Genomic DNA, 23,800 nt, shown 5'->3' with positions numbered 1-23,800 from the left:
AAAAAAAAATGCAAACATAGTAAATGTCAAGTTTGAAATTTTTGTTGTAACTGATTATTTCTAAGAGCAATGTGGTAAATCACTAATCTACCGTGTACTGAGAAAATCACACTCAAAATTACTCTTTATTTTCAAACTTCTCCACAACCAGGTTTATGTGATGTTTCTTTCTTTCTTTTTCTTTTTTTTTTAAGTTTGTTCCATATTTAAAGACTCATGTTAAACCTAATGTGAATATTTTATGTAATGCTTTTTCTATACTAAATTTGAAAGTCTACAAGGGAATAACATCTTAATACTCTAATTGTTAAAGGGATTCAAATATAAAGAAGCTTACCGAAAAGATATCGTGGTGGTTTTGTTTTCTGTGATCAGAGTCAAGAGAACCATGCAAATCCATGTCTGGCAGAGCTAAAATGGCTATCTTGGTACCCAGGTTGTGCCTGATCACTCCATTTTGGCTTACTTTTGCTGTGTTCGAAATAAAAGTGAGTGTCGAGGTTTCTAGAGTGTTAAATCTCTTTGAATTGTCAAATTAAACTGTTTTCTACCTTATGAAGACACCTTGAGGTCCTACTGAGAACAGGAAATGTAGGTTTCTCTTTCTGATTGTGTTCCAGGAGTTTCTACCACAGGCCCTGTTGGCATGGGAAGCACGACCACCAGCACCACCCTCCGGACCACGACGTGGGGCACCGGTAGAAGCACGACCCCCTCAGTGTCCGGAAGAAGAAACCGGAGTACCAGCACCCCTTCTCCAGCTGTGGAGGTGCCAGGAGACATCACTACACACCTGCCATCTGCGGCGTCCCAGATTCCTGCTATGGAAGAGAGCTGTGAGGCTGTGGAAGCCCGAGAAATCATGTGGTTTAAGACCCGTCAAGGGCAAGTAGCGAAACAACCGTGCCCTGCAGGAACTATAGGTAATCTTCTTCTGAAGACAGAAATTAAAGGCCTTCTCTTACTTTTGGTATACTTGTCTACTATTCTTACCCCAACTCCTCTTGACCCTCTCTTCCTCCCGTCTTCTCTCTTCCCCTCCCCCCCTCCTAACAGTACACGGGGCTACTGAATGCATCAGTGCACAATTACACTGATGAAAAAAACCCACCCATGACCCAATCCTCACGCAGTCACACACACACACACACACACACACACACACACACACACACACACACACATTTGGCGGGTACTGTTTAGATCTAAACCATAACCTACTACTTCTCCACTTCAGACATTTGTTAGGGGACACTGCAGAAATGTCATTATTCTGTGGCAATTGTCAAAGCATTTAGAGGAAACTCCGGAAGCCCTCAAGGTTCTCCAAGGTGTTTGTCCATGCACTTGATCCTAGTTTTCACTTCTCTGCCCATTTTCCTAGACCTTGGTCTTGACTCTCACAACTGCTCACTTAAATTACAGCAATAGGTTTTTGGTAGCATCCACATCATTCTTTCAAACTCGTCTTTCGTTCTCCTGCCAGTTATTGTTCTAAAATCTAAATCTGATTATTTCTATCTTCTGCTTGATGGTCTTCATGGATTTTCAGCCTCCGTGGGTGAAAGACAAGAAATTTTATGATCTTCATTTCTCTACCTTTAAAACACTATGAAATACAATTCTTTTGCAGTGGCCTCCAGTTGAAAAGAAAATTAGATCTCCCGAAGACAGCATATTTCCCTCCACTTGACTGTTCTTCCCTTCTTTTCCTGTAAATCCTCCATGCTGATTCCTTTAAGACTTTACTTACCTCTTCAGACTGAAACAGTACAAGCCATGCAGGAAGTGTTACACTGATATAATTCATAAGTTCTTCCTCACACCTAGAAGAGTTAAGTGCTTTGAAAATGCTGAATGCTTTTGTTTGTTGGGCAACATTTCTCCAGTTTCTTATCAAGCTCTTTATTTGTAGCTTAATAGACCTATCTCAATTTAATTATCTCATTGTAAATTTTGCTCATATTTTAAGCACCTATAACACAATTATTCTGAGAAAAAATGGGTTGTGTGAAATAGACTTATTTCTTGCTTTGGTATAGGTGTATCAACTTACCTCTGCCTCTCTCCTGGTGGAATTTGGGACCCCCAAGGACCAGATCTCAGCAACTGTTCTTCGCCATGGGTGAATCATATAACACAGAAGGTAAATGTCATGACTGAAGCTACATTCTTTATTTGACTATAACTGCTGAGAATAATTTAATCACTTTAGAAAAAGATAATGAACACTTCTGATGTTTTAACTGAATTTCCCATTTAAAGAAAACACACTTTATGCTAATTTTAGAGCTTAGCTGTTTTTTAAAATCAGACTCATCACTTCCTCTAAGCCAGGCAGTACTGCTTATAGTAATTTTATAATTAATAAAAGTTCAATGGATTGTGAATTACAGATATAAAAGTCCAAGAGGCATTATATAAATCAAGCAAGCAAAACATTCTTGCATATATCCCAAAGGACTTTTTCCCCTGTGGGAGTAATAATTACAATACCAAACTATCTTTAAAATCTTAAGCCGTTTGATACATATCTATAACCTAATCATTTATCAGTGCTAAAAGTATACACATGTGTGACAGCCTCTTGCAAACTTGAATATGCAGGCCTTATTGGGTTGCAATATGTTGAACGTTTCTATTATTAATGTACTGTGGGGCTTTGAATTGATTTCACTACAAACAGAGACCAGATGTGCATTTATGCCGAAAGGGCTGTGGGATGAATCCTTATTATAGCAATTTATGTGGATTTATGCACTTCTAAAATGGCGAGTCCTTCTATGGCACATTAGCTGGCCTGAGGAATTTCTGAAAGAGAGTTTTTTTCCTCAGGAATATTACAAATGATGGCCGTACTAAAAGCTGGCCTGTGCCATTTGCTCTTTCTGCATTTGTTTTTAACCAAGCTTATCCTCAATAAAATAGTACAAAATAATCCATAAATATCTTCCCAGTAGATCATTTAGCAGATAAGCCAAAGCAATGTATTTACCCTAAATCATGGAAGAGCAGTAGCTATATTGGTTCTAGTCACCATCTTACATATGCACCTCCATACTTGTTGCTATTCATAATGACGCTTCTCCAATTTCAACACTGCGCCTGCCACAGTTTTTATGTCCTTTGATTTTATTGCAATGTAGCTCAGACCCCAGGGCAAATAACTTTTGCTGGATGTGATCAGATTAAGAGATCAGTGACATATCTTTTTATATTAGCAACTTTTGAAAGATACTCCCTGGATACTTAGCCCAGGGGTTAATATAAATTCAACAGTAATTCACCTAGAAAGCTGAATGTTTTCATGATAATTTCTGACTAGGGTTGGAGTTTTTCATTGCAGAAACGACTGACTTTAATTAATAGTGGTACTTGATTCCTTTCTTTCCTCTGTAGCTTTGCTAATCTTAGAGCTAAGGAGGTAATTCCTGTCAAAGAAGAGGTAGCAGTTGCCCATTTGATTTATAGATGGTTGTTTTGTTTTGTATTAAATAGTTCCAACTATCCAGAGCATTTCTCTTTATTCTTGATGAATCTGTAAAGTTATTACATGTTCTGTTATAATCGTATGAAAATTAATTCCAGACAACTGGAATGTATAACAATTTTGAACAATAATTTAAATTTTGTAATCTTCAAATGGTAACATTGCCAGCTTTTAAGTGGCCCAGGTCAGCAGTAGAGCTGTAATTATAACTGGTTCTCCATTCACCTTGGACACTCACCACAGCCCGGTCTGCAGTGTGAACAGGTTACTGTCCCCAGGCTCCCTTCCTAGCTCTGGAATCCTGCTCATTTTATACTGCCTTTGCTGCCTTCTGTAACTTTCCTTCTCCTCAGATTTTTCCACCATATTGGACAAGGAAAGCAGAACAGATGCCTGTAGTGCTTTCTTCTCCCTACCCTACTTCTGCTTCATAGAAATAGGTAGTGTCTTTCTCTCCAGGAGTTTGTGAGTGAATAGTCTCTGAAGGGTTAGATGCTTCTGCTTAGCAACAAATTCATTTCCCATGGCTTTAGGGCCATGATGAACACAGTGGCAGATTCCTTGTCTGGCAAGGGATGCTTTCTGGTGCTGAGGTAGCAACTTCTTGCCATACCTGCACATGGTGGAAAGGCCAAGAGGTTCTCTGGGCAGTAATAAGGGCAGCAAGCCATTACTTAGGGTACTGCATCCTGACCTACACACCACTGGAGATCCTCGCTTTGTAATACCTTTCAGTATAAGGTTAAACATGTGCGTTTAGGAGAACACAAACATTCAGACCATAACAAGCTCCTGGTCAGCTGTGCAGGGCCTCTGAGGGATTCCTCTGTCTTTAAAGGCAAATGTACCAGCCTGAGGATCTTAGCTGAGCTGTGGTGGATCAGCAAGTCAGAACCATCACCTTACATTTTCCCATCTCTAAAAAGGGCTAAGTCATTAATTGCAATATCAACAATATTTACTGTCTATTTATGGGAACATTTATAGACAACAATATAATATATAAAAATCAAGACTAGTTGCACAAAGCAAATTTTTAGATTTGCATCTTTAAAAATGAAGCATGTTATTTTCCTCAGTGATCAGCCTAAGAGGGAGACTTGAAATATTAACAGTATTTTTGGACTCACAAATGAATTTGAGCCACATATGTACTCACGAAGTTAAAGATGATTTCCCTCATGGTGTGAGCACCATACACAGGGCCTTGCACATGCAAGAGACACACTACTCTGCCGAACTAAGCACCAACTCCAAGATTAACTGTTATGTCAGGTGGAGAGTAGATCACATTTCACTACAGAAAATGTAGGCTTTTAAATGTAAGCTTCAGGTTTAAGAAGAAATTTGCCGCAGAGAAACTCCCCAGAGTTCTTTCATCATGATGAAGTGTAATAAAAAGTACCGCTTGTATAGAAAGAGAACTATATCCCAACAGGAAGGGTGAGGGGGTCTTTAGGTGGGAGCGCAGAAGGCTGGAAAATACAGTTGGATGAATGGACAGAAAAGTAGACATATAGACAGGCAGTGCGAACAAACAACTATTTCTTGACATCAATGTTGTAAAAGCATTTTCCGGTTTTCACTGAAAGGCTGTGTGTTCCTGGTTAATCCATTGTGTCAACTTGAGAAGTTTAGAAGTTTAATTAAGTGACGCAGCAGGGAGCCAGGATTCTTACTTGGTGAATGTCCTCATCCTGTGCAGGAGGAGGGCATGGACACTGTGTGAGTCCTACAGACCCAGCCCAGCATAACTGCTTTAATACAGGAAAGGAGAGCGGCAGCTGCTGCTGCTTCCCCCTTTCGTTCCTGTTCTTTTCCTGTCTTTTGCTGTCTTGAACAGTCGCTCCTGTGCCAAGCCACCCAGCCTTGGAGCCAGCTGGGCATGCACTGAAACCTCCATAAAGTATGAGCTAAATAAACCTTTCTTTCCTTCATTTTGGATGTCAGATGTTTGTCCAGCAACTAGAGAAGGTTAACTGAGACACTCCTGATGCATATGTGATAAACTGCTCTGCTTCCTCACCTTCCTTAGGGATTGCTATATAAAATCAGAGCTCCTAGATTCAGCTTAGACTGAAGTTTTGAGGTGGAATTTATATTTTCTATCTTGCATACTTATAAAGAATTCATTACAATTTCCAGTCTCAATCAGCTTTTCCCAATAAAGTTCTGTGATATTAGTTTGAATAGCTTCATTGTTATTTACACACAATGTGGGTGTGCATCTTACTCTGTAGTTTAGCCTAAATGGGAAAAGGAGTTGCCTAAATCATCACAGAAGATATGCTCTTTCCTTCTGAGAAATCACACCCCTTTTTCTTTTGTTGGTATGGAAGACTTTCATTTTCTGTAGAAATCTGGCATAGGTATTTATGAATGATATTGGTACTTTCTAATACAAATTAAACCAATTATTTGCCCTAGAAGATTAAATTGAGTCTGTCTTCCATATCTTAATGTCTTCATTTGAACTGCCTTAGGAATTCTTATATGAACTACAAGTGACTTGCTTCTTAATTTTATGGAGAAAGTATACTACTATGACATTATACTTACTATCTTAGTTACTTTCTCCTTGCTAGAGCAAAAATTTCCAAAACCCATAAATTAAAGGAGGGAAGATTAAATTTAGCTCATGGTCTGTAGAGGTTTTAGTCCATAATCAGCTGGCCCCAAGGCAGGGCAGCAGGGCAGAGGGCGTGGCAGAGGAGAGACAGTCCATGGCAGGGTCGACAGGAAGCAGAAGGGGATTAAGAGAGAAGGAGGGCTGTATGCTTCCAGGCACACCCTCACTTACTCACCTTTCCTGCCAGGCTGCATCCCTAGCATCACATCAGGAGGCTAATCCAGCGATGAGCATCACATGCCCATGATTCACACACCTCCCCAAAGCCTCATCTATGAGCACATAAGACTTTGGGGGACATCTGTGTATGAGTGGTAACACATTCAGTGGTACCCTAAAGCATTATTTTATATACTCACTTGACTCATAATTACAGTAAAATAGATAAATATTTCAAAGAAATGGTAGCTGTAGAGTGATGCATTTAAACACTATGTAGCCAATTTTGGCTCTGGATTAGTGGTTGACATAATATATTCTACAAAATCTTAAAAGCTTATTTCAAAGAAAATTATTTTTACTTGCATCAAAATTTTAAAATGTACATAATGTCTGTTTCTGTCATAATCATCATCCTTAACTAAAGCCACAACCTTTCCCATCCTCGTTCAAGTCCTGTGTATAACCCTACCACATAAATATAGGCATTACCAAGATCATTTACTAATCCTCACACTGCTCATAATTTTCCTGGTATGTATGTATTCATTTATAAGAAATTTTAGTAAGCTTCAGTAAAATGAAGGTTATAAATAAACATTTTAATGAAGTCTGTAAGCAAAGAATGGTTTTAAAAAGTGGGGGGCAGGGAGATAGCTGGGGCTGGGGAGATAGCTCATTAGAATAAGTGCTTGCCTGACAAGCACCAGGGCCTGAGTTCAATCCCCGGTTCCACCAAATAATAATAATAATAATAATAATAATAATAATAATAATAATAATAATAATAACTTTAACGCTATATTCATGCAAGAAGACCTGGGGGGACATTCAGAGTATATGTGCATTTTTTTGGATAAAACTTGGCACCTTGGACTTGTCAAGCCAGCGCTCATGCCACTGAGCTGTATATGTGCATTTTTGATGGAAAGAAAGTAAACTTAGTTCATGATAACTTTCCTGAAAGAAAGCAATGGTTATTCTAAACTTAACTTTCTGTATGTCAGACAGTCCTTGATTTAGGTGCCCTGTCTTTCCAGAGCCTACAGCAGGCCTCCACCTTGCCTGGCCACCCTCAATTCAGCTTTGAATCTTGGTTGTTAACCTCACCTTGCTTTCTCTTGCTTTGTCCCCTGCATTACATATCCATACTAGTTCCTGCACACTTCAGTTACTTCAACTGAATTCTTAAAATAATATCATCTGCTTTTAGGCACTCACATCTCCATTCTCTACTAGTGGAATACAACATTCCCTGAGGGAAGAACTTGTACAAAGTTCATCTTTGTATCGAGCAGGGAAAAAAGAGGTGTTCAAATAGCTGTTGAAAGAAAAAATTTTGATATTATTTATTCCATTTTAATGTGAAAAGAGAGATAGCTATAACAAAAACTGCTTTAAAAACTTCTCACATTTATTGTAAACTTTTTTGTAACTTATAACTCCTTTGTATAGTTTTTGTCTCACAACTTTCTTCGTGGTGATCATTGTGTTTTGGAATTTTTTGGAGAGTTTTAATTTAATTTTCTGTTTTATAAGTAAATACTTTTAAGATGACAAAATATTATTTTTAAGCTAATGTGCACATGATTTTTATATTTGGCCGTGTACAGAAGTGAATGGTTCTTTGTATATGTATAGGTAGCTGGACTTGTCATCTATATCTTTTATGTTGGGAAGAATTATATTTTGATTTAATGATCATTTTCATTTTTGCATTACTATACATAAGAAAAAGGGAGGGCCAGGGAGATGGCTCAGTGGAATAAGTGCTTGCCTGGCAAGTGCAAGGACCTGAGTTCAATTCCCAGTTCCGGAAAAAAAAAAAGAAGAAAAGAAAAAGGGAACTATGTGAACCTTGTTACCACCCTATCACTAGAAGTATGCCCACTCCAATATTGTGAAAATATTTCCTATTGTTCTATAATGCTAAAAATTGGAATTATAATATGAAAATACTAGTGCTACTATTTACTCTTGTTTAGTAAATATTTTAGCTTTTCATCATGATTACTAATAGAGATAGTGACAGTGAATAGTTACATACTTGTTTTTAAAAGCTTATTGATGAATAAATATTTTGCCAAGATGAGAAGGTTTGAAAGTGTTTCTTTACTATGGAAAATCAAAAACCCCAGAGATTATCTGCTATGCCTTACGATAGAAAATAACATCTCATGGCAATCAAATAACAACTACACCAGAACACAGTGATTAACAAAATAATAAAGTCCTCAAATATGGTCCTCATTATACGAATGGAATAGGGAGCAAACAACAGATAGAAGAAGATGCTATAAACGATGCTCTGATCAGAAGAATGTCTCTTTGGGAGGTACAGGACCTCTAGCTGTGTGGATAGTCATGTGTACTGTGGGATTTTTTGGTAAAGCTACCAGCCAGCTGTGCCAGTACACACACCTATTGTTGGGATACTGAGACTATATATATATAGTCAAGTATTAAACCTAGTTCTTGTACATGTTAAGCAAGAGTTTTATTGATTAGCTACATCTCTAGACTTCTGAATTTCAGAATTCATTAAATCCTTCACTAGATTATCAGTAAGTAGCATATTTATTTATATAAGTTTAAATCTGTTGCTTGTAATCAAGCTTATGTCACTTGGTGACAACTTAGAAGTACTTTCAGGACTAAACCCTGAGCCACAGGAATTTGTTACATGCTTATTGTTGAATACCATAAGGTGATCCATTTGGTCTAATAGGTTTGAGGATTAAAGTATTTTGCAAATTTCATTCAGTGCAGATTTTTTTTTATTTCAAAGATTTCTACACTTATGAACAATTTAATAATTCTTTAACGTAGCCTTCTTATATTGATATAGTTATATAAAACAAACAGTACAGAGAAGGGTTTCTCTTTTGTTTCTTCTTTGGCAGAGTGAGAATGAGAGAAAATATATATAAAATATATAAAAAGTATGTATAGGTTGTAGACCATGATCTCTCTATAAAAGGATAACATTGCATGTATTATTCTATATATAAAGAGAAAAAATTATGTATATTATTTTTATAACTAGCATGTTTTTATGTTGAACACTGAAGTTAATAATATTGGTTTCCATCATATTTTAAACTACTGCATAGTACCTATATAAAATGAGCAGTGTTCTATAATCATAATCTATTTTTTCTATCATAAGCGTAAATGGGTATCACTGGACATTTTCTATCATGTCTATGGGATTATATTTTATGTGTAATACTAGTAAGAGAAATTTTTGGATTACACAGTGTGCCAAAACTTTATACACACTGATATATCAAGCTTTATAGCTGCATATGGGAGCTATATAAATATACATTCTCAATAGTAGTTGATAAAGATGGTAGTCATTATTGCAACTTTGTTATTAAACTGAATTTTTAGGGACCTGCGAGATGGCTCAGTGGAATAAGCGCTTCCCTGGCAAGCGCAAGGGTCTGAGTTCAATCCCCGATTCCGCAAAACATAAACTGAATTTTTAGTAGATTTTTCCTCTATATTTGAAACATGATTACATATAATTTAGATTTTCCAGTTACTATACTTTATTTATTTTCAACATTCATTCTCGCTATAAACCCTAAACTGCCCTAAATAGTGACGATCCATTTCATTGAAATATATATTCCTATCTTCTTATTACCCGTGGCTATTAACTTTGTTCAGCTGGTCATGGGTCTGAGCCTTCATTTCATTTAATATCTTTGAAGTAATGACAGTTTCATATACTCCTGACAGAACATACTTGAAAATTCAACCTGTAGTTTCAGAACAGAAAAACACTAGAAACTAAGCAGTAATTTGTTACTCAGTCTAGGGGGAACAAAATTTCTTATCATGTATATAGTAAGAGAAAAGTCACTCTGAGAGCAGGAGTTTTATTTGGCGTAAATTCTTCACACAGTTTAGCAGCTGATGAATACGCATTTAGTGCGGTTAATATTCATTAATAGTCTTCACTAATGCTTAGTATTCATTTTGTATTTGCTTAGCTAACTAAGTGCTAAATATGCAAAAATGAAAGTTTGTGTTGTATTTACATCTAAGCATATAGAGTATGAGTAGAAATTTATAGTGCACATTTATCGCGAAGTCCAATTTAAAAACTCACAATAGAACAAACCTTTGGCCTTCTCCAAGGACATGGATAATTAAGGTGAGAATACTTTTTAGAAATAAGATTCTGCAGCTGGGTGTCCTAGAGCAATTCTGTAATAACCTCCAGGAGGTGAGACTGGGATCTTGCAAATTCTAAAAGGCTGTAGAATAGTGAGATGGCAGTGGGCTCGGCGGGGAGAAGGGGGGCAGAGAAGAGAGACTGGGAGAGAGAAAGGGAGAGCAAGAGAGAATAAGAAAGGAAATCCCTCCGGAGAGATTCAGAAGTCATTAACTTAAAGTTGATTTGTGAAGACAAGGATGAACTAACGGAAAAAATTGAAGATCTCAACCAGGTATAGATGGAATTTAATAACCCTTTCTTGCCTGAATGACACAAACTCATGTGCGAAAGCTATTAGCAAGACACCAATGAAAGTATTTGTGGACGATCTCTTTCCATTTTATTTCCTTTCGACATTGTAGTTAAAATCTGGAGAGACAGCGGCCAACATTGCTCGGGAGCTGGCCGAGCAGACCAGAAGCCATCTGCACGCCGGCGACATCACCTACTCTGTCCGGGCCATGGACCAGCTGGTGGGGCTCCTGGACGTGCAGCTCCGGAACCTGACCCCGGGGGGAAAGGACAGCGCCGCCCGCAGTTTGAACAAGGTAGGCGCCTCTGCTGCGCAACTCTTGAAAGCTGTAAAAGGAGTAAGACTTCTCTGCTTATTTTTCTTCATTTTATAGAAGGAAAGAATTGATAATTGAAAAGAACTGACAATCTGAAAAGGGTTGATAATTACGTTTACTTCATAGTTCAATTATTATAATGGCAGCATTTGACTTTCAAACCGAACAAATAACAAATGACAACTGCCCGCAAATCTTTGAAATTTGCAATATTGTTTTTCGTAATATAACTACTGGATTTGTATGCTGAATTCTGACTAAAGGAATACTGATTATTACGATTTATTTCATTTTAGTTTTCTTCAAACTTTTGTAATAAAAAAAACTGACAATAAAATAAGTATGTAATCCATAAGTAGTATTTTAGAGAACATAGAGAATGTTAATACTCCAATATACATGAGATATTCAAACCTAACTAATATTACTTTAAAAATTCATGGGGCAAGTGATTTTTACCTTTTAGCTCTTTTTGATTTTTAAATTACTCAGACTTTATGTCACTACCATTAAAATTTTTAAAGTTTAAATGTATTTTAGTAAATTTGAACTGTATATAATAAAATTATATTTTAAATTTCAGAAAAAATTCACTGCCATGAATACATTAATATCTATATAATCACTAATATAAAAATACATAAATTAGAAAAATAACATGTATTGTAAGTTACATAGTATATCACTTATCTTTATTGCAAATTATGACATTTTCAATTAACCTCATGGTAAAATGTCTGTGAGGATTAAAGCCATTGAATGTGAACAGTGCCTGGTCAGGATTGGTGTAGTAGAGATTCTCAGTGATTAAAACTTAATTTTAGATCCTTTAATACTTTGATAATCTTTCTGCTTGGAAAAATGGGAATTTGCCAAAGAAAGACTAATGCTCCTCCATGGAATTCAGTAGAAGGACATTTCTCTTTAGGCTGAAAAATGACTTTGCAGAATCGTCACTTAATGCAGTTAGTTCTTTCATGTCTTACTGTGGTAAGACTCACTCATCAAGACAGGTATTTTTAAAATTAATGATTGTTCAACACCAGAAAACCAGGCAAATAGTTCTACCTGCAATGTCTCCTCCAGAAAAGAGCTACAGTTTTATCTAATAGATGTATTAAGTATTTTTTTTTGTCGTGCTGAGCACATAGAACTTGAAAATTTTTCCACTTACAACCTGGTCGAAGTCATTTACACCTGACTGACTAAGCTACAGCTGCCTGTATAGCTGCCTGTATAACCAGCCGTGCTGCGATTTTCATGCTGTTATCCAAGCTAACTGGATACTGTTAGTGAATAAAGCTGCCAGCTATTGTTGCGCTGATGCACTGGTGGTAGTAATTTCTATTAGTGTTACACATCCATAACATGACTTGTTACAGCAGTACTTTGTATCTTTATTTAAAATGTTGATGTCTGAAGATATCAGGTAAAGCTGGCAATTAATGTCACATTCTAACTGGCTATAGCTAATCAGCTTACCTACTCTGAATATCAAATAACTACATAATGGGCAAATTTCCATTTATGAGGCCTTTTACTGCTCTCTTTTGTTTCCCATTTGGCTTTTTTCAGTTGTTTGTGTAATATGGTTTGTCATATGTTAATTTGCATGATGCGGTGAGGAGAGGGGAGGGCAGAGGTTATTCTGGTGCTTGCTGGCTTCTTCTCTTTCCTGTGGTTCCCATTTCCCCTGAGCAGTTATAATCTATCAGATTTGCAAAGTCAACTTAGCACAAATCAATTGGGCGCCATACTGAAAATGTGGAGGGTTTAGAGGCCTGCGGAATGAGGCTATGAATCAGTGATCCAAATGACAGCCCCAACAGTTTATTTGTGCTCATTCCTCTCTTAATTCTTCAGAGGAGTAGCTGTTTCATGCTCTTTGAAAAATTCATCCATTAGAGTCCAGAGAGTATTAGCTACACAGAGGCATCAGAGGAACTGCTCTTTAAAACTGGATTAATTTTCTTTTTTTAAAAATCAAGGCTATTGAAGGGGGAAAACAGTAGGGAAAAAGAGGAAAAGTCACATTCTAATTTATAAAGCTTTGGGGCACTTCTTTAAACCAGGTAAATAAACTGTTATTATTTATTCCTTTAAGCAATAGACAAAGATACTTGGGACTGAATAGGAAGCTGCTAATATTTTATTTATGAAAACATTATTGTATATGTAAGCAAATCACAGAATTCTATCCCACCAGTTTCTAACGTGTATCTTCTTGGCTAAAACTCTCAAAAGAAATTCTTTAAGAAACATAAAAAGTGACAGATCAAAGGTTAATCACTTTTTTATCAGAAGTTACTTACGTCCTGATATTTATTGCTAAAATCAAATAGTCATAAGTGGATATTTCTGTTCCAATAAACAGATTTTTTGTATGTAGGAACAAATGCATGTGTACACATTAACCATCTAGATGGTCTGCAAACCACAATCTGCTGTCTTTTAAATAGGTTCCAAACTTTTGGCGTAATTGACTTAACTTTTTTAGATCTTTTTTTTAACCCATAAATTAATAACTAACCTGACATGCAACGGATCATTTCAGGGGAATGGAGCATATTGATTGCTATTAATTTCTACTAAATGCATGGAAGTGTTTCTTCCCCTCATTAGCGGCTTCATATCATCCAGTCTTCACTGGGGCTGCTCTGAAAGGACATTCGCTGCTGTGTTTCAAGCCATTGACACATTTTGCTGCTGCTTAGCTTTCACTTTCTCTAGAGAGTAGTGAACCAAAAAGTAAGGTGTTTTGTGTAGATGCGTTCTTTTATTTTTCTTGTTTTCTTCTGTCACTAACTTGTTTTTTCTATTCTGTGTTTAATCTGCTGTCTTAATGGATTCAGCTTCAGAAAAGAGAGCGCTCTTGCAGAGCCTATGTCCAGGTACTTTTTGTGTTTTTATACACGTGATAAGTTGTTGAATTGTCTCTTTTGGTGGTCACATGTACGGACACCCAATAGAAAACTGATCACGTACCCCACTGACCTCAGAAGTTTCAGGGAGGGAATGGAGTGGGAGGATGGGAATGGAAGGGCATAGCAAGAGTGTCTGCTAAGAAGCGAGACAAAGCACGTCAGTGCCAGTGCTCGGTCACACAAGAGGAACGCAGACTGAGAAGGAGGTGCAACTTGAGGGGTGAACATTGGTCACCACCAAGAGGTGAGTTGGGTGTCACAGATGCGTCTCGAAGTTTTCATCAAGGTAGGTATGAAAACCTTTCATCTACACACTGAACACAAGTCTTTCAGAATTGGTACTCAGTAGGGTCCTGGTAAGTGTCAGATTGTCACAGGACTGGGACTGAGGAAGTTCCTGTAGTGGAGATGCTAGACGTAGACTGCTTAGAGGTCTACTGACTGACGCTTCTGGCAGGAAAAGAATTTGTTGGGACCCATCAGGAAGAGGCCAGGGAAAGGTTTGTTAGGCAAGAAATTTGATACATGTTCAAGAGAGGAATGTAGGCCCCCAAGAGAGAGTACAGCACACTGCAGTTTAGAAATAGAATATTTATGGTTTTGATTTTTTTTTTTTTTTAGATATTTGTAGGCCTGCTTGGCAAATGTGAGGTCATGAGTTCAATTCCCAATATTCCCAAAGTAAAAAGTAAAATTATGATAGAAATCTGTGGGATTTGACAAATCTGTATTCATTGTCTTGATTTAGTGGGTAGGAAAGGATGTTCCACTCAGTGAAAATTAATACTTTATTTGTAGGAAAATTCCTCCTGTATAGGTAAAAGTGGTCTATTCAAAGTGAAAGAACATTCTCTAGTTAAAAGAGGATGGCTGGGGCCGGGGAGATAGCTCACTAGAATAAGCGCTTGCCTGGCAAGTGCAAGGACCTGAGTTCAATCCCAGGTTCTGACAAAAAAATAAATAAATAAAATAAAAAATAAAAGAGGATAGCTGAATTCATTTACAGGTGAAAGAACTGCCCAGGTTTTGGGGAGGGGGGTGTCAAACTGGGCTTGTGTCCTGAAACTAGTTTTTAATTTTATTTTTTATTTTTATTTTTTTTTAGTTTTTAATTTTAAAATTACAATTTTTGACTCTTTTTTTCCCTTTTTTTTTTTAATATTACCTCAACAAAAGAGAAATAGCCTAGATTCTTGGTATGGCAGGCTATACTTTCAAAATGGCTCTTTATTGGTCTAAGTTTCCTTGTACCTATCTTATTTTCTCACTGCAAAAGTCTTAATCCCCATGCAAAGGTAATATTTATCCAGCTAATGTGTTTTAATTTGTGTACAAGAAGTAAACACTTTGGTGTGTGGATTTCGTGTGAACTAGAACAATCCTAGAAGCAAGCACTCTGGCCAGTTTCAGGAGAAGGAAAGAAGAAAGGAAGAAGGGGGAACAGAGGGTGGGGAGGGGAATATGGCAGTGTGACCACAAGATTTACTCCCTCTGTACATATAGCATCGTAGTTTTGAGGAGGAAGCCCAACTAATGTGTGATGATGTGGGCTCAAGAATCAACTTAATGTTTGTAAGATTAGCAGTATAAAAATTGAACTTTATCAGTTTATTTCCTTGTTAAAAATAATACAGAAACATGGACTTTTTAACCAAAACTCTGAAGAGATTAGGAAGATGTAAATACTAAATATTAGCTCTTTCCAATGATCTGAAAGTTCCCCTTTACTATCCTCCTGACTAATACAAGACTGGAAATTGCATTTATAATGAGGAACTGTAATACTGAACATAGACTCCTAGAAAAAGAACGAGATGGCTGTAAGGAGAAGTTAGAGGTGGGGAAAAGCACAGCACAGGTGGCACGCACTTCACAGACTGGCTTCATCCGCACAGGCTACCATATAATCATTTTCTTGGCAAATTTTTCTCTTCCAACTGGCACATTTTTAAATTCCATACATGAAATTCTTCATTTCCTCAGAAATATTAGGGAATAAATCAAATAATGCCACTAGTCGAGCATCTTACCATCTAGTGGGCAATGTTGGTTAGTGTTAGGCAGAAGCACTATTTGTTTTTAGGAAATCCATATAATACTTTAAACACTGTGCCGGCCACCTCTTAGTTATTCACCTACAGATCAGTTAACATAGGTGATAGCTGACAGCTCAGATTTTACTGTCCTTCTATTTGTTTGTGAAATAGACAAAAGAAAGCATAAGCACTAGGGTCCTAAGCCTTGTCTTGGTTAGTACAAATTATGACTAGTATACATAGCTAAGCAGTCTTGCTCAAACTGTGGTCTGGCTAGTCATTAGTGTGGTTCTGGCCTGCTACCTCCTGCCAGCATAGGGGAAGTCCCCATTCCTTTAGGTAATTGTGCTGCTCCTGAGAGAATAGCCACAATTCTTATCATGGGTTGATCTGCCTGAAGAGGATGCTTTTCCTGGAATCTTTTTTTTTTTTTTTTTAAGTGATGACATTCATCTGAACTTTATTTTATCAGTGAAATCCCCTCAGGATTTATCCTGAGATCCTGTACCTCAGGTTGTAGAACCTTTGTCAGTGTCAGCCATGTGGATGAGTCACGGCCATTGCTTGGCCAATGTGCTCTCCGTAAAAGCCTGAGAGAATGTTTTCTCTCCATGTGAGCTTTTAATTTTTTTAAATTTATTTTTCCCATAATTTTATTGAGAGACATATAGCAATGAGACAGTTTCAAATCAAATGTTTGTAAATAGAATATCATGTCTGCATCTTGTACAGCAAATAACCACTAGGAAGAGAGTATGCAATGTGTTAATTATTTCCTGGAATCTTGAACATATCTTTCTTACTCTTTCTGTGATGTCTGCAGTGGTAAAAGAGGGTGAGCGAGCATAGGTAAATTTAGGACTAGTCCTTCTTGTGTTGTCAGTATAAAGACAGATATTCTTTAAGTGATTAGCATGGATTAACATGTTTATGTACAGAGTGGAACAGGAATTTGATTCAGAATTTAAGGAGACAGAACAATGTGAAGCTAGAGGTGCCAGGCCTTTATTCTGCTGTTCATGACCTATTAAATGTTTTTAGTCACAAGTAAAGTGGCCCTGCTTTTAGCTAAAGTTATGCCTAAAGCCCTTCTCATGTGTGTGGTACTTATTGGTAACTCTGAATGTATTCTCAATGTAGAAACAATAGCAATCAAAAGTAGACTTAAATAGACAAAAGTATTTTTTACTGTGCAATTTCATGGAATAATAACGTACATGCAAATGATCAGAAGTGGTGTGTATACTACTGAGAAAAGCATTCCTGCTTCGTCAATACTCTGTATTTGGTCTTATCAGATATTTAGTCAGTAGCTGAAACATTTATTCACAGCCACTCAATTATAACACCAGAAAGTCAGCCATTGAATAAACTGTGCTATTAATTTTCCATCAGAGATTCATGTTTGGATGGCCATGCATTTCATAGATTTAAATACCGAAAGGCTAATTATCCCAATGGCCCCATGAAAAGGAACATAGAATGAAATAAAAAACAATCCTAATATTGCTCAAAAATGATCTTGAGCATTCAGTGGTGAAGAACAATTTTTTTACTTATTTCTCACACTAAGTACAGCTTATTCATCTATCTATCTATCTATCTATCTATCTATCTATCTATCTATCTATTATGGTATGATATGTAAATCTGTATACCTCCCAAAACAATATCTTTTCCAAAATTTCACATACAACAAAATTCATTATTTTATAAAGCAGTATATAAATTAAAGTCTTACTTTCTTATCTCTGCATAAAATCCTCTTTTTTTCCTTTTAAATTTCTTTTTCAAAAAGTAGCCTTATTATCCTCATCCTAATTGCTTCAAGCTCAAAATGAAACATAAGAAAAAAATGCAATGCTAGATTAATTCACCAAGGGAATGACTATAGGGAGAAAAAAGAATCTAGACATCTGTGACAATTAAGCTGGCTTTTCCACTTGATTGGTTTACGAGTCACCTAGGTGATTGATAAAGCGACTTCCTGGGTTGGATGGGTCGGGGAAGCAGGACCTTGGGGCTTTCCTCTGGCTTCTGCACCCCTCCTCTCTGGTGCTGTTCTGCTCTTCTGCATCCCAGCCACCGTGAACTGGGAAGCTTCGCTCCACCAAGACCTTCTGACTTGAAGTCTTTGTGTTGGAGCCACCTGATTGTAATCCTAGATCCTAGATCCCTAGAGCCATGGGCCAAATTAAACTTTGTCTTTAAGTTGCATATGTTGGATATTTTCTCCCAGCAATTGGAAAGCGTATCGATACAGAAAATTACATCAAAAGTGTGGCTGTTGCTGTACCTACATCTGATCATATTTCCAGAAGCTTTTGGTGCTCGTTTGAAGGAGGATTTTAGAAAGGTTTGGTGTTGTGGGCTGAAAAACCCCAGAATTTTTGAAGACACTGTCGTGTGCAATTTTGGTTAGAGATCTGAAAATCAAAATGCTGGAAAGAATAAGGACAACAAAGACCAGGACCATAACTCTTCAGACAACAATGAGGACTCAACTGGAAACTGGACTAGAGGTTGAAAACAAGTACTTTGTTAGACCAGAAGAAAAATGCCTTTGAAGACAACTTGGGAATCAGCAAGCCTCTACCGATGGCAGTGTCAAAATTGTAAAAGTGTTATCCTTTTCATTTGAAAAGAAATTCCTTGAGATCCTTGCTCAAGAAAGGCCTAGGAAATTAGTTTCCTGGGATCAATTGCCACATACTCAGCCATCCAGGTAATCAGGGGCTCCTAAAACCATGATCTAAGGGAGCCTGACTACTGCTTGGGCTGGTACCAGGCCTTGACATTGTCCATGTGATACTTGCTAGGTTTTTTTAGGCATGCAGAAAGCAAAAAGCTTGTGGACATAGCGGCTTACGTCCTGATTTCAAAGAAATACCTGGAAGGCCAAATGGTGTGCCCCATAAAGTCAGTATCTGAAGCTGTGGGAATGAAGACACAGGTACAGTCAGCACAGAAAGCTGAGGGTGCCTGGAACATGAAACACCTACTGAGGAAAGCTGGCAGCTGTCATGCAAGCCAATATGGAAGAGGTCATGTGGGCTGTGGCCAGCAAGGCCACTGGAGTAGGACTGCCCGAGAGCTGTGGAAATCACATCTTAACCATCAAGTGTCTCAGATACTGGATGTGGAACAACAGAATTACATCTTTACTTCCCTTGGTTTCAGTTGTGCCATGGGCCTATTCTTCTCCATCCCCCATTCTTCTCTTTTACACTAGAAATTCTGTGCTCTAACATTTGGGGATTAAGTAACTTGTCTTTTCAACTTCACAGAAGTTCACAGCTAAAAATTTTCCTTAACCTTCGAGGAGACATTGACCTGAGCTTTCAGGAAATGCTGAAATTGCTGATATTTGAAATAAGGGATTCAGTATGGTATAAGGAGAGGAGTCTGGGCATCAAGTGGATATGGGTTGGGCGGTGGTGGGTATGGCAGTGTCCACTTGGTTGGTGTGTGAACCACCGAGATTATTAAAGCACACTTCTCCATATGTATGGATGGGTCATGAGGCATGACTTTTGGTAGAGTATCTGGTCCCTTGCTACTTCTTCTGTGTGGCTGTCCTTCTCTGCTTCTAAGCCACCATGAACTGAGCAACTTTATTCACTACACTTTTCCACTAGGATGTTTCTGCATGAACTGAAAGTTCTGAGGCTGTAAGCCAAATGAAGGTTCTTCACCTTTTAGTTATGGATGCTCAGTATTTTTCCTATCAATGGGAAAGCCGTGCAATACAGTCTGAGGCCTGGGAGGATTAAGAGGTTAAAGAGAAGAGAAGTTTGCACAAGAGAATGAAAGAGCAGCTGTATGCAGTGTGAAGCGCAGGGGAGTGTGATGTCGTGGAATCATTGGAAGTCATTTCGAGGATATGTTAATTGTTGCTGAATCTGCTTAGAAGTCCTGAAACAGCTTTTAGGGAAAAATAATTAATATAAACTTTAGGATATCTATCTATCTATCTATCTATCTATCTATCTATCTATCTATCTGTCTGTCTATCTAGATATCCTAAATGCTTTTGCCTTTTTCTTTTATTTTTTGAGTCAATAACGCAGACATTTCCTGAACCACAGTCGCTGCTGATTGTGCCTCCAACAAAGTGTGAATTGAATTATGCCAGTTTTACTTGAGAGTCTGTGTGCAGGACAGGAAGGATTCGAAGCCCCATTTATACTGCAAGGAAGAAATTAATGAGTAGTTTCAAGTTCCTTGTTTGGTCACTTAATTGGCTGTGTGACAAAGGGCTCTGTGGTGCATGTCAAGCAACTTTCGTAGTCCTCTAATGATCTGTGCTTTGCTTGACTTGTGGTACTATTCTGTGTGGCCTGTCAGGCTGGATAGCCTTGGTAAAGCGCCTGGAATAAATTGGCTGGCCGCGTGCGTACAACGTAGTATATTAACTACAGCAACGGAGTGCTTTTAGCAGCTCTTTCAAGAGATTTCCATGTTTGCCCATAAGCATCAAAGGCAACCCAAACTTTCATTTAATATAATTAAAAGGACATCTGAAAGGAGTTTGAATCACAGCAGGTTCTTGTGGTTTGGTAACTCTTTGTTAAAGTCCTGTGAACTTAATATACTTCACAGCTTGATAAATCTTCACTTGATTTGTGTCCGTAAGAGAGAAAATATAAATCTACACCCTGCATGTTTCTCATGCCCAAAACCTATTTTAAAAAGACATGAAGATGAAAGAAAGTGGCTTTTAAACTAGAAAACCAGGGTAGTTTTCTTTAGATAAAGGAATAGTTACTAAATTCCCTCTAATGCATTGTAGCCATTAAATGTTGCTACAAATCAAAATTGACTCAAATGACAGAAAATCACATGCAACCAAAGCAGAGTCATTTCATAAATTTAAAAAACCTCCAAACTACAATGACAGCCATTGATTGGGATCCTCTTTGACGTGGGAAGAGCATCATTGGGGCAATCTCTCAAAACTCTGGTAAACTGTCCAGACAGGCAGAGATGGCTACTCTGCAGTTATGTCTTCCTGTCCCTCTTGCAGGTTTCCTGTAAATAAGGAGGTGTGCCCACTACTGTGTGTGTGGACATTGTCTGGGAGTGCCTCAGAAAATTGTTCTGTTGATGAGGGAAGAAAGCTTCCCATTCTGTTTCTAAATAAAATATTTTCACCTACTACATGATCTCTCTCTGTCCTGCTTTTTTCTTACTGGTGATCTTGTCTCATATTTAATTTCCAGATCAAAGCACAAGTCATTACTTAATTGTAAAACTGTTTATTTAAAGTCCATTCTATGCATCATTTCCTCCTGAGCACAGGCTTGCTTCAGAAGTTTTAAATACGTAACATGGAAATAGATATTTCTGTGCAAATGCAAGAGAGCACACATCAATTTACTTTGTGTTTTCTTTAATAGCTTTATGATCACAAAGCTAACCAGAAGGAAAAAGATATTCAAAACAGCATTACAGATTTAAGACCTTGCATTCGGAAGATGTCTTTAGTTTTTCCGGTACAGGTCAGAAAAATATTGGAAATGTTAAAGCATCATTTGCAATGATGTTGTTTCCCAAATGACTTAGAACCAACCAAAAGACTTCTGTAGGACGACTCCCAACAAAGCCATAATTTGCATATTATTTTCTCTTCTCTAATGTATAAATTTTGTAGACAGGAGTAACAGAAAATGAAGCATGGAAAGCCTGTACTTTAAACAAAATGCAAATGAGGCAGTCCAGGATTTGTTTGAGAATTCCAGGAAATCCTTAGAGTCAGGCGCCAGGGGATGTTCCTGCCCTACCTTCCGCATATCAGCTTCCGCCCTGCAGACGGAAGGAGACTTCTCCATGGCTACCGGATGTCTGCTTAGATCCTCACCATCCTGCCATGAAAATCTGCAGACAGGAAGTTGGAAAACACAACTAACTAAAGAATTTCCTTTCTGTGTATTTTCCAGATATTGGACCCAACTATTTTTGATCATATCTCCAGGGCTACTGTATTTGAATAGTGAAATATCACACTAAAAGTTCTATCTTTACAACAATTCTGCATCTCATTCAAAAACAGTATAATGGGCAAATCGCATTCTCAGAGCTGCCTCAAACAATTTCCTTTCTCTCATTTAATGATACACAGTAAATGCTTCTTTGAGTTGTGATGTAATACCCCAAAATATACTTACGGCAATATGTATTTTTGAAGGTTTAAATACAGATGAAAACGTTCTTTAGGTAGTGCTTAGTCAAAATCTGAGTGTTTTTTTTTTGTTTGTTTGTTTGTTTTTTTGTATTTCACATTATTCCAAACTATTCTCAAGATATATTTTCCTTCATTTTAAGTAATTTTTGAATAGCTGACATGGGTGCAAAATAAATCACTCAGAAGGTAAAAAGAAGCACTATGTCTCCCTCCCTAAGAACTGCTGCATTGTGGCCCCCAGGCATCCCTGCTCACCAGATCACTTGCTTGGGGCTCTCTGGAGGTGCGGCCGAGTTAGACCTTGTTCCTCCCTTCTCCCCAGTCCTTCTGATCTTCTTTGCCAAAGTCATCACTGTCACTAGATTTCTAAAGACCCTGTTAAAGAGGGCTTTTAACTCATGTCCATATGTCCTCATGTTTCTTTATAAATCTTGTCATACAACTGCAAAACAGTGCTATTCTCCTTATCCAGAATACTGCCTTTGGGAATGGCTGATAGTAACTGCCATGGTAGGTGGCATCCCTCCCTGGGTGAGGAAATGGGTGTAGAAATGATCACAAGATATATTTGTTTGATGATTTACATCAACAAAACAATGTCACTGATGAAACTTGTTGAATATATTACACCAACAAACAGTGGAATATCTTGTACCACTGGAAGAGTTATTTAGATTTTGTATGGATTTTGAAAGCTGAATATGGAATATTGTGAAGCCAAACTTAGAAAAGAAGAAAACAGCAAAAGACAACATTACTATAGAGATAACATTTGTTTGTGTAAATATAATGTTGAGAGAATCCACAAGAAACTGTCAAAATGATTCTTTTTAGCTGGGATTATAATATAAAACTATATTTTCAGATTTTGTATATCTGTATTTTTAAACTGTTTATAAGGTTGTTCTTTTTTAATAATTAATAGATATATTTCCTGTAACAGATATAGAGTTTCAGAAACATTGAGCAGTTCATGTGTCTTCCCTTTCTTCTCATACCGCGTGACCTCAGTGTAAGACTGTACTGATACATGAGCATTATCTAAAGTTCATTGTCCTTCCAAATTTCCTTGCTTTTTACCTATGTTACTGTTTCAGGATCCAATCTGTGCATTTAGAACTGTGATGGCTTGTTGGATTTTCCTACCAGCAGGTCTTTTGAACTCAAAATATATTTTGCATTTTAAAAAATCAATAACCTATTGTTAAAGAAAATCAAAGATCCATTCATTCACTTAGGCAGTATTTGTTTCATTTGGCTGGAGAAAGAGCTCAGTGGTCTAAGCGCTTGCCTGGCAAGTGCAAGGATCCACGTTCCATCCTCTGCTATCACTTTTGAGCTGCCCCCCCAATCCCGTGGCCTGCCAAAGCCATCCAGCAAAACCCCACATAATGGTGCTCTCCTGTAATCTCAGAGCTGGGGAGGCCAAAACAGGAGGGTCACTGCAAGTCTGAGATGCATAGAAAGACCCTGTACAAAATGCATAAATTTTTATTTTATTTTTTTTCAAAGTTTTATTGATAAACAGATAGCAATGAGACAGTTTCAAATCAAATCGGAAGTACAGTTTCAACAAAT

The 23,800-nt window shown here is 37.5% G+C and overlaps 1 protein-coding gene across 1 annotated transcript in view; it reads left to right on the top strand.

The window, feature by feature from the left end:
- Adgrl3 (adhesion G protein-coupled receptor L3) overlaps nucleotides 1-23,800 on the top strand; it is a 384,605-nt gene that overhangs the window by 200,051 nt on the left and 160,754 nt on the right. The window contains exons 5-8 of the mRNA XM_023703486.1: nucleotides 621-923; nucleotides 2,043-2,146; nucleotides 10,872-11,057; nucleotides 13,931-13,969. Coding sequence (XP_023559254.1) covers nucleotides 621-923; nucleotides 2,043-2,146; nucleotides 10,872-11,057; nucleotides 13,931-13,969 — 632 coding nt within the window. The remainder of the gene's footprint in view (nucleotides 1-620; nucleotides 924-2,042; nucleotides 2,147-10,871; nucleotides 11,058-13,930; nucleotides 13,970-23,800) is intronic.

The sequence above is a fragment of the Octodon degus genome, unplaced genomic scaffold (genome assembly GCF_000260255.1).
Source record: "Octodon degus isolate 3935 unplaced genomic scaffold, OctDeg1.0 scaffold00172, whole genome shotgun sequence".
Taxonomy (NCBI): domain Eukaryota; kingdom Metazoa; phylum Chordata; class Mammalia; order Rodentia; family Octodontidae; genus Octodon; species Octodon degus.
Note: the sequence above shows the minus strand (reverse complement) of the source record. Positions and strands in the feature narration are given on the sequence as shown.